This window comes from Trachymyrmex septentrionalis, unplaced genomic scaffold, assembly GCF_001594115.1.
Source record: "Trachymyrmex septentrionalis isolate Tsep2-gDNA-1 unplaced genomic scaffold, Tsep1.0 scaffold14, whole genome shotgun sequence".
Taxonomy (NCBI): domain Eukaryota; kingdom Metazoa; phylum Arthropoda; class Insecta; order Hymenoptera; family Formicidae; genus Trachymyrmex; species Trachymyrmex septentrionalis.
In genome coordinates, this window is record NW_017304543.1 from 3,749,482 (window position 1) to 3,760,199 (window position 10,718).

The window sequence follows — 10,718 nt, forward strand, 5'->3', positions numbered from 1 at the left end:
TTAATTAGTCTTATATAGTGCTTCGTCTTCAATATTCTCTATAACATTTTAATTAAAATCTTCATTTTTAATGTATATCTCTGAAAGGATTATAAAGATATACAGCTATTTAATCTCGATTGGTCATCTCTTGGTCATTAGCTTCAATATATCAATTTCTATGATTTACCCTTCTCTTCTCTGTGCCCTTTCCCTCTGTTCGTCCTTTTATTCTTTTTTTCATCTGTATTTAGAGTAAAGAGTATGTTGTGCGTAAAGGCAAATATGTGATTTTACCTAAATCTGTGATAAAAAAGATGGATTTTACTATTTCCTCGTTTCTAGTATTGATTAAATATATTTTTTATTTTTTAATATTCTTTTTATAAAAAAAACTAATAATTTGTCGGAAATATTTGGACATTTTATCAAATATTTATCCTATTAGATATATGTACTAAACGAATCGTTTTAGTGATCATGTCTAAAATATATGGCAGTTACCATACTACTGAATCTAATCTCTTAATGCCAAAACTAAACACATAGAACTTACTAATAAATTAAGGTTGATTTATTAATGAGACCAAAATGCTGTAATAGATCCTAAATACAATTCTCCAAATAATATTACAGTATCACTGTAATTTTTCATACATTGATATTCAGGGCCATATTCGAGAGGCCTTAACTCTTATTCTAAAAGAATTAGAAAGAGAGATATATTTTCTATCTTTTCCTCTTTATCCATAATTATTGAATTAATCAAATCCAATAAATAATTGCAAGTAATAATACTAAATAACAAATAATTCCGTTATGATTGAAAATTGCCTGTCCAAACTCTCTTTCGTTTGGACTTTTTATTTATTTACCTCCACGAGTATTTCATATTCCTTTTTACATACGTCATGTATGTCCAGGCACGCAAACTAGCTTGATCCCTTTTTTGTGCCAGCTACGGTGCTCTGTCTGCCATTGCTCGACGAGATGACGAGTCGCGTTCTGATCGAATTGAACGTCGCGTGGCAAACGCACATTCAGAATTCCGTCATCCTGATGGTCCATACGGAGGATATCGACCTCTTTCTACCGAGAGACGACTCGTCGCTCTCCACTGATCCAACAACTCTGGTCCACTCAGCGATTACTCAGTCTTCCAATTTTTCTACCTCGAATGTAACTCGCGCTGGCCCGTATGCGACCCCGGAGAGAGACGAGAGAATGCAGAGGGTGCAGCATACCGCACGAAGATTCGCCCCACCAAGGAATCTCAGCAGCACCACGATAGAAAATCTACTTGTGGTTACGCCGCTTGATCAGAGGTAATCAATCATTAATGGTGTTAACCAGGGATATTTTATTGATGTGAATAGTTGCGAGTTTAGGATATTCTAAAGCCGAGGAATAGTGCAGCTTCTTCACGGAATATAAAATTAGATTCTTCGAAATATTAACTGACGCAAAGTATATAGACTGCTTTGTTATATACATGTAGTTTTACTCATAATTAATAAAATGTTATATAAATAATAAAATCAATTTTAACTTCCCTTTTTTGATTAATTTTGAAAACAATACAAAAAGTCTTATAATATTCATAGCTTTCCTTGTTGGATTAAAATTTGTTTTCATTGCATTATTCCATAATAAATAGTGTATCATTCGTGATGAATAAAATTCTCTCTGTATCATGAATATGTACTTTTTTAGAAATGGATCAACAAGTTAAGATTCAAGTCTTAATTATTATTAATAATCGCAATTAAGTCATCCGCAAACGTCGTAGTTGAGCAAGAGTGTAGCAACGGATCATGAATAATTCTGCAGTCATGTTGGCAAATTAATTAACGTCCTTATTAAAATTATGTAATTAATCACTTATTCCTCAGAACACTTGTAGCTTATTTTCTTAACAAGAAGGGATATAAGTACTAATACTAGAGAAGATTTATAATGGCAAAAATTCCATGCTGCCTGGATAACCCTTCCAAGATGAAGTTTTAGATCCTCAGAATATACGCAAAAAAATATTAATACACCGTAATACAAGCAACAGCTTTTACCTTTTTAAAGGCACTTATATATAATGATTAAATATGTATAATTCTGGGCAAAAACATCACATATGAAACGTTTTACTATCTTACGGTAAATTAATGGTAACATATTCAAAAAATATGATTGCAAAATATGATGAAACAATTGAAATATTTAAAATACTCAAACATTATTCGTTTCCTTTTTAGTTTGAAAATATTTACAATTTATTTAAAGTGCGTCATATTTCTACATACATTTAGAGTTACACTAATTGTTTAACATAAACTTAATAGATAGAACTCGAGTGGAATATATATAGATTGTCTAGAAATCAGCTGAGGAGTTGACCTTAATTGAAAGATCTCCCTTGTCGGATCGACGCATTAAGGCCGTAATTACGAAATTCCTTCCGAACATGACGATCCTGAATTATAATACAAATCGCGCCTGTCGAATAATCGAGCCGAGTTAATTGTAGGCGTCGATCCGTGTAATTCGCCCCATGATTAACTTATGAGAACAGCCTGCGGTGTCCTGGACGCGGCAGAGCGTCGCGACGCCACGTCGCCTTCTCAAGAGACGCTTTCTCTCGGTTTTTTATGCAGGTATGACGTGAAGAAGGTCCTTAACGGCACGCAAGATTACGCGACGCTGGCGTTGTTCGATCGACTGAACGAATCACTGACCGTGTTAACACGCGATAACAGCAGTCTTGACAACCACAACAACAAGATGTACACGTATGCCCTGATGAATTGGCGCGACGCCGGCTGGGAGCCAATCCTTGCTGTAGTCGAACGGCATCAGCAATTGCTGGTCCAGCAGCTGACGCCAAGCACGGTAGCATTTCTCAACATCGAGGGGCCGGATCTGCCGTCTTGCGACGTCGACGGCGATTGCCCGAGTAAGTTCGCAGAAAATGCAATAATAAACGCAATCGCGTCTGTCTCTCTGTATTATCTGTCTCTCAATTTTATCGTATAATTAATATGACACCGAGAACAATATTTCAAACGGAAAATCGCGGTGTAAACCAATCCCTCTGTGGATGATGTACAATTAATAATGCAATGCATATGTCATGGAAGCGACGTTAAAGGAAAGTAAATATTTATTGAATTTTTTGTATCTGTAATGCACGATGCTGGTGCAACTGACTTGCGATACGATCGGGGAAGTTACTGTCAAAAATAGGACGGGGTAATTGCGGTATAGGGAAAAGCTAAGGAAGGGTCCTCCCTTTGTACCTTTCTGATCGGGATCGATAGACAGCTCCCTCGATTCCGAAAATATCGCCCGATAACCCCTAATGAGGTAATGCTGTGCATTAATTATTTAACAGATGGCTTGGCCGACATGTCTTCTTTCCGTACCACACATATCGTAGCTATTATTCTGGGGTCGCTGCTGTTCACCTTTGTCGCCATCGCCGTCGCGATTATAATCCGGTGAGCGATCACTTTATCACGTTATACATCACATCGTTCACAGCCCGTAGCCAAACCGTAGAAAATGCGTCAACGCTCCCATTGCCCCTAATCACCAGAAATACTTCTTCATTTCTGATGCGCAAATGTATAATTTTAGAATTAATGGAAGTTTTCCAAGGATATGTCCGTTTTGGTTTAAATTGATTAGCGTTTTTTGTAATTTTTATTGAATTATTAGAAAACAGACAAGTTACGATAAATCTTCTCGCTCTATTAAATTTTATCTTCAATTTGATTAAAATACTTTAATACTAAAGTACTTTAAATATAAGCAAAAGATATATTACTAAATATATTAATTGTAAGATATGTTTAAATCTGTATTATTTAATACAGATTAAAATTATCTATCGCTACAGAATTTTATAATAATATACAAAAGACAGAAAGCATTCGATAAAAATATTTCTGAAATTTTCAACGATTTTTCAAGCATTTATATACATACATACTTCATAAAATTCTTAGATCCTTGTAATTCTTAAGATTTAATACTGGATACGTTACAAATTTATTCTAGGAAACGACTGCTTAAGAAAAGAATGTCCAAAGGTCCGTACAAAATCATTCTAACGACGTCGGACTTCGTTTTTCCTCAAGTGCCTCCAGTAGATTCCAGAACGGTGAGTGGAATTTTATTCACGACATGACAGGAGCTTTTAATCCTTTCCTTTCAGTGCCGCCAAAAGGATTAAAGAATCCTCGCGTAGAGTTACTGAAGTTATTAATGAAGTTCCTTAGTTGCTTCTTTTATCAATGTCTTTGATCGTTTCTATGTGAAATATTCCGCAAATGGCGTGAAAGATATTAATATCTGTCGATAAGTTTACGTTGTTATAAAAATTCCATAGTGTTTACCTGTTATATTCTGTGTGGTGTTTACTTATTATAATACTTCTAAACAAAATCATAATCCGATGTCCTACATATATGGTGAAAACAATTTTTCACCGTCGTTGAAATGTGAAGTCGTGTTAGCATTGCGGACTAACTTTACTTTGCGGGAGAAATTCTTCTTAATATGACGCAACGGAAGGCGTTCCCTACGAGAAGACTTGCTATGGTCTTGATAGGATATATATTTTACCCGAGAGAATGGTCGCTATATGAGCTCCTAAATTATTTGTCTCACGTAGTAGAAATAGCTGACAAAAATGCTAAATGTCACACCGTGATACCAGTTCACGCGACTTAATTGAATCGCTGAGCGGACTTTAAGCACCTCTATACTAGTACATTAAACGTTATGAATACTCGTCGTAATCTTCACTTTAAAAAGTGATATTTTTTTATGATTTGGACTCTATCTATTCAACGACTGCATGCTTGACATAAAAGAATGATGTGCATTTCATATTTCTAGAATGTGATTTTTCCTCAAGGAAAGAAATTTATATTCAGAAATTACTATAAAGAAATATATATAAGAGAGATATCTGTAAAGCATAAAACAAAAACGATGAATGTTTTACGCACATCATTCCGCATAGCTTATTTAAGCATGTAGAGCATTTTATTACCTAGCTTCGATTTCTCGTTTCCATATTTAGGTACAGCTTTTTTTGTGTCAAGGACTAGGCGGAGTTGAGATTTCGGTAAACATTTTCTGTAGCTCGAATCTATTACCTTGCCATCTTACGTTCAAATGACTTCCACGATAAGACACACTTTATCGCACACGACTCGTGCGTGTTCTCAGGTAGACGAAGGCATCGAGGCGATGCTGTGCTGCTGGCTGCAGCAGCTGCAGGAGTTTGGCGGGCCGGAAGTCGAGAAACCGGATCTGCTCCAGCTCGGAAGCGTGAACTCGCTGAGGCCATACCTGCAGACTAGCGGCGGGAACATACCAAGACATACCTTCTTCAAGGACCCTCGCGCTAGATATAACGTGAGTATATGTATGAAACACGATGTGCCGTTTAACAATCACGCCCGAATACACTTCGCGTCCACCTCTCGTCTGCAAAACTTGAAAGCTACGTCTTCGATCCTCTTCACCTCGATCTTGGCTACAGATTTTAATCTCTGTTGAACGAGTTTCCATATTGAACCAGTTAGGGTCTACTAATATTATTTACAAGGAATGCGACATGCGATGATAGACACGTGGGAATAGTTCACCAATATTTTCTAGTGTCCAATTTTATACCGTTCTTATGTGTATATAAAAAGAGACTAGAGCGAGAATCAGTGCGGGGAAAAAGAAGACTTGGGACGTCCTATATCTGCTTTCAAGGCATTATCGGTATTCTACATTGTATACTTTCACCCTTGCAAACAATTTCACCCTTGATCACTTCCGAGAATTTTCTGCTTGACATGATGCACGGTATTATCCGACAGCGCTAAGAATATATATTCTGAGACATATATCGATATTCATTTCCACGCGTCGTAGACGTCAGTCATACGGTGACGCTGATTAATGCCGTAAGTTTTGGAATATGATCGGTGCGATAAGAACCTTTTGCCTAATGAACCTTTTACCTAATGAAGATTGATAAGACAGTATTAAAACGCGTTGCTAACAGCTGCGAGCTAATCTTCGATCTAGTTCAATGTCAAACTCTTTTTCTCTGGGTGATATAAGTCAGTAGAGATTCGATGGATATAATGTTATATATATTAATGCTCGAGTTAATGATCCGTTTTGATTTCTGGTAGGGTGACTTGGTTCAATTGAAGGAGCTGCCCTTTCAAGGTACGTTCGAACTGAAGAGCAAGGCCATGGACGTGCTGGTCACGGTAAAGGCGCACATCCTTTTATTCATTCCTCTGAGTTAGATTCGATCAAGTTTCTCTCCACTTCCACGTTTCTACTTTTGAGCAGATCCACGGACTGCGACACGAGAACCTCAATCCTCTGATTGGATGCCTTAACGAACCCACGAGACCCTGTCTAGTATCGGAGTACTGCTCGAGGGGCTCCCTGGAGGACGTACTCGTTCAGGATGAGATTAAACTCGACTGGTCCTTCAGATTATCCTTACTTACCGATCTTGTACGGGTAAGTACAATCTGGAACACGATACGTTAAATATAAGTCCAAATATCGCCAAGAAGATTCCGAGAAACCAGAAAGATTAGAAAAGATCAAAAAATTTTGTGGGATGCGTTTATATATCTCGTTGCTATTTTATTATTAATTTATATAATAAGAATAATATAAAAATTAATATCGAAAATTGAATTTTTAACATGTGTATATACAATTATATATACAATTGGAAAAATATTTAAATTATTATATAAAATGATCAAAGATTTTAAATTTTTATTTTGATGAGAAGTCTGTTAATAATATCAAGTTTCGAACTTGATATTGATTCTGTATATACTTCGAAACTATGATAATTTTGGATGGCTTGTTTGCTTCAGGGTATGAAATATCTTCACAGCACTCCAATACGCGTCCACGGCTATCTCACGTCGCGAAATTGTGTGATCGATGCGAGATGGGTCTTAAAAGTTACCGATTACGGTCTGCCTGCATTTTATGAAGCTCAGAATATAGTACCGCCAGTAAAAACAGCTCGAGGTATGCTTGCTCTGCTTCGACTTCTGTTTTAATTCATTATGCCTTCTTTAGCGTATATTCAATGTGAATTTTTCGTAACACGGAAATTTGTTTATGAAACTTAATTAAAACTTGGATAAACAAGAAAGGCTGTAATATCTCTTACAATTCCTCAAGAATATCATATTATTATAAATTTATCTTTAGATTTACTTTTTGAATTGAATGAAGATTGCATTTTGCACTCATCAAGGTGCTATTATTTAAGTGTTTGCGCGGTGTTTAGAATTTTGAGACACTATTTAAGATACTTAAGTTATAAAGTTTCACTAATTAAAAGTTAAACTGCATGCTTTACTAATTGAAGATATTCAGGGGGCCGAGAGTCAGGGTTTCGTATTACTTTAGAAGATAAGATTATAGCAGGGGAGTGAAAATAGAATTAGAATAAAATTAACATAAGCGGGTCACTATTAATTTTGTTAATGATCATCGGCTTACTGTTGGATAGATCTATTATGGACTGCGCCGGAATTGCTTAGGCATCCGAATTTACAGAAAAAGGGAACCCAGCCTGGAGATGTTTACAGTTTCGGAATTATTATGCAAGAAGTCGTTGTTCGCGGAGAACCATTTTGTATGCTCGCCCTATCTCCAGAAGGTAATGTGTGTGCAATTTGTAAATAGATAGTCACAGCACCTCACGTATAGTTATTTAAAATAAAAACTAATTCTAGAAAAGGAAATTGAAAAGTTGTTCAGAAAGCTTAAAATTCATTTACGTTCCTTTATCTCATAAAGTCATAACTAACGTAATCTCTAAAACTTAGAGATTGTGTTAGATATGTCTTTATCTCACTCTTAAAAATTGAAAATTGGGCCATTCTTTTTCAAAACTGATTTAATTTTCACTCTAGAGTGAGATTTCACTTCAAAGAATTTAGAGAATAAATTTAATTCTATACATACAATTAAAAAATATAACTACAAAATTAATTATAAAAACAAAATTTTGTTCTTTGTGTTGTGAGCATTTACTGTGCGTAAAGGTTAACAAATTTTTGAAGATCCATTTTTCCTATTATTCCAGACTGAAATAATAAAATAGACCGAGAAAAATGTGCTTATATATCTTTTCATCAATTATTTTTAATTGTAATAAATTATTGATTTTCAAGGTCAGGATTAATGCAAATTATACTTAATATGATAATTACTCCGCAAACGTCTCATATTATAATACATTTATGTAAATTATATTTATCGAAAAAATAGAATTGTGATAAATGAATGAGAAATGAGTTAAGAATAAGCTAATTCTTGACATGTATCGTTTTCCGATAAAATGATTAACGGCAAACACATAACTAGAACTCAGATTTTATAATTTACTATAAATTAAATCTGTACTTGCTAATTTATCGATATTGATTATTCAAGAATTATTTCACAAACGTGGAACTCCTTCAAAATCTTGTAATCGTGCAGTTGATTATCAGCGATTTGAAATTCTAACGCTTTACAGTCATTACGTTTGAGGATTGAAATGTTAGGCATTTCATCTGTCTCGCAGATATAATCGAGAAAGTAATGAAGCCACCACCCCTAATAAGACCATCGGTCAGCAAAGGCGCTGCACCACCGGAAGCCATAAACATTATGCGACAGTGCTGGGCGGAAACCGCTGAAATGAGGCCCGATTTTGATGACGTACATGATCTCTTCAAAAAGCTAAATCATGGGAGGTAAAATCGGTTTCCAACCATACTTACTCGAGGCACTGTGCCTTGTGCCTTTAGAACGGAAATATTGGATATAACTTTGACTGAAAGTCAAAGACTGCGATGTCAAAATCCATTTCTTGCAGATCTACTCACGATTCAATAATACTGAATATAATTTTAGTTTCGATTATAAAGATTTTATTTTTAATAATATTAGTTACGAATTTTTACTTGTGTCAATAAACTAACTAATAAGTAACTAAATAATTTATTTATTATATTTATAAAAAATATATATATTTATATATATATTTAGAAAAAGGATTTTTATCAATTTCAAAGAAATATCTATTTTTTAATTGTTGATGTCATGTAACTTAATAAAACAAGTACATTTTGATAGTAATTGAAAAGATGTTGCTGTTAGACATCGCGTTTTATTTTCAGAAAGGTAAACTTCGTGGATACAATGTTTCAAATGCTTGAGAAGTACTCGAATAATCTGGAAGAACTTATTCGTGAGCGTACGGAACAACTTGACATGGAGAAGAAAAAGACCGAGCAATTATTGAATAGAATGTTACCTAGGTAAACAACGGAAACATTTAAAATTTTATTATTTCATGAAAATAATGTTGTCAGAATTGACCGGATACAGTTATTGTTGACATTAAATTTTAATAATTCATTTTTCAATTGCTTAAGAATTAGAACTGAAAATTGATGTATTTTTTAAAAATTGATGATTCGTTTAAAAATTTTTTTAAACTGACAAATTGATTTAATTTCAATATTTTTGGGAAAATTAGCGTATTTGACTCGATATTTCTAGTTCGGTCGCCGAAAAACTGAAGCTCGGCATGCCCGTCGACCCTGAAGAGTTTCGCGAAGTCACCATTTATTTCTCGGACATCGTTGGCTTCACGACGATATCTGCGCGATCGACGCCTTTTCAAGTGGTTGATCTTCTCAATGATCTGTATACTTGCTTCGACGACACGATTAATGCGTATACGGTTTACAAGGTAATCGTAATGAAACAACTATAGCCATATTGTTTTTCGACAAGTTTCTTTATGAATAATTTTTTAATATAAAGATAAAGTAACTTAATTATATATGCAAGAGAATGCACAATGTAAAATAATAAAATATTAAGCATAATTTTATTAAGAAAAAATATGTTTTAAATAAAAATGGCATTTGGATGTTGCTTTTTCAAAATTTCATATTTTTTTGAAGTTAAATTTTTTTTGTTAGAAGATTGTTGGATTCCGATATTACAGAATGCATATTCGATTAGGTGGAAACTATCGGAGATGCCTACATGGTTGTAGGCGGTTGCCCAGTAAGAATACCCGATCATGCAACTCAAGTAGCAACCATGGCGCTCGATTTGTTACATCAGAGTGGAAAGTTCAAGTTAAAACACCTTCCGGACACTCCGCTTAGGTTACGCATTGGTCTTCATACGGGTTAGATAATTAAATAATTTCTATACTTAATTTAATCATTTCGTAATCATTTCTTAATTTAATTGTTTCATAATTGTTAAAAGTAGAATAATCAGAAGATAGAATTTCTATTTTAGATACTTTTATATTATTTCCATCTCTTCTTTGGCTGTTAAAAAGCTAATACAATTCATTATGATTAAGGTCTTATTGTTTTAATTGATTAATTAATATTTAATCAATTAACTCTTAATTAAGTTTAACTTTGACAATTTTGCGATGGAAACAAGTTTTATATAAATGGTCGATTGATTTTTTTTTTTTGCTTGTATTATAGATTTATGTCGTCTCTAAACATTACGCTGATCAAATCAGTGCTGAAATAGCAAATCCGAATAATCTGCATTTTTTTATCAGCATTTCTTTTATCGCAAAAACGTTTTTATGTTTTCTCGATTGAAATATATTAAAGAAAGAAATTTACTTTTCCTCCTCGTTAGGCCCGTGCTGT

The 10,718-nt window shown here is 34.3% G+C and overlaps 1 protein-coding gene across 4 annotated transcripts in view; it reads left to right on the forward strand.

The window, feature by feature from the left end:
* LOC108745531 (retinal guanylyl cyclase 2) overlaps window positions 1-10,718 on the forward strand; it is a 45,523-nt gene that overhangs the window by 29,180 nt on the left and 5,625 nt on the right. For all 4 annotated transcript variants that reach the window (XM_018481714.1, XM_018481715.1, XM_018481716.1 and 1 more), the window contains exons 7-19: window positions 938-1,304; window positions 2,628-2,926; window positions 3,365-3,470; window positions 4,033-4,135; window positions 5,212-5,400; window positions 6,177-6,257; window positions 6,343-6,519; window positions 6,891-7,050; window positions 7,541-7,690; window positions 8,603-8,774; window positions 9,201-9,341; window positions 9,586-9,778; window positions 10,057-10,228. In XM_018481714.1, the coding sequence (XP_018337216.1) occupies window positions 938-1,304; window positions 2,628-2,926; window positions 3,365-3,470; window positions 4,033-4,135; window positions 5,212-5,400; window positions 6,177-6,257; window positions 6,343-6,519; window positions 6,891-7,050; window positions 7,541-7,690; window positions 8,603-8,774; window positions 9,201-9,341; window positions 9,586-9,778; window positions 10,057-10,228 (2,310 nt within the window). The remainder of the gene's footprint in view (window positions 1-937; window positions 1,305-2,627; window positions 2,927-3,364; window positions 3,471-4,032; window positions 4,136-5,211; window positions 5,401-6,176; window positions 6,258-6,342; window positions 6,520-6,890; window positions 7,051-7,540; window positions 7,691-8,602; window positions 8,775-9,200; window positions 9,342-9,585; window positions 9,779-10,056; window positions 10,229-10,718) is intronic.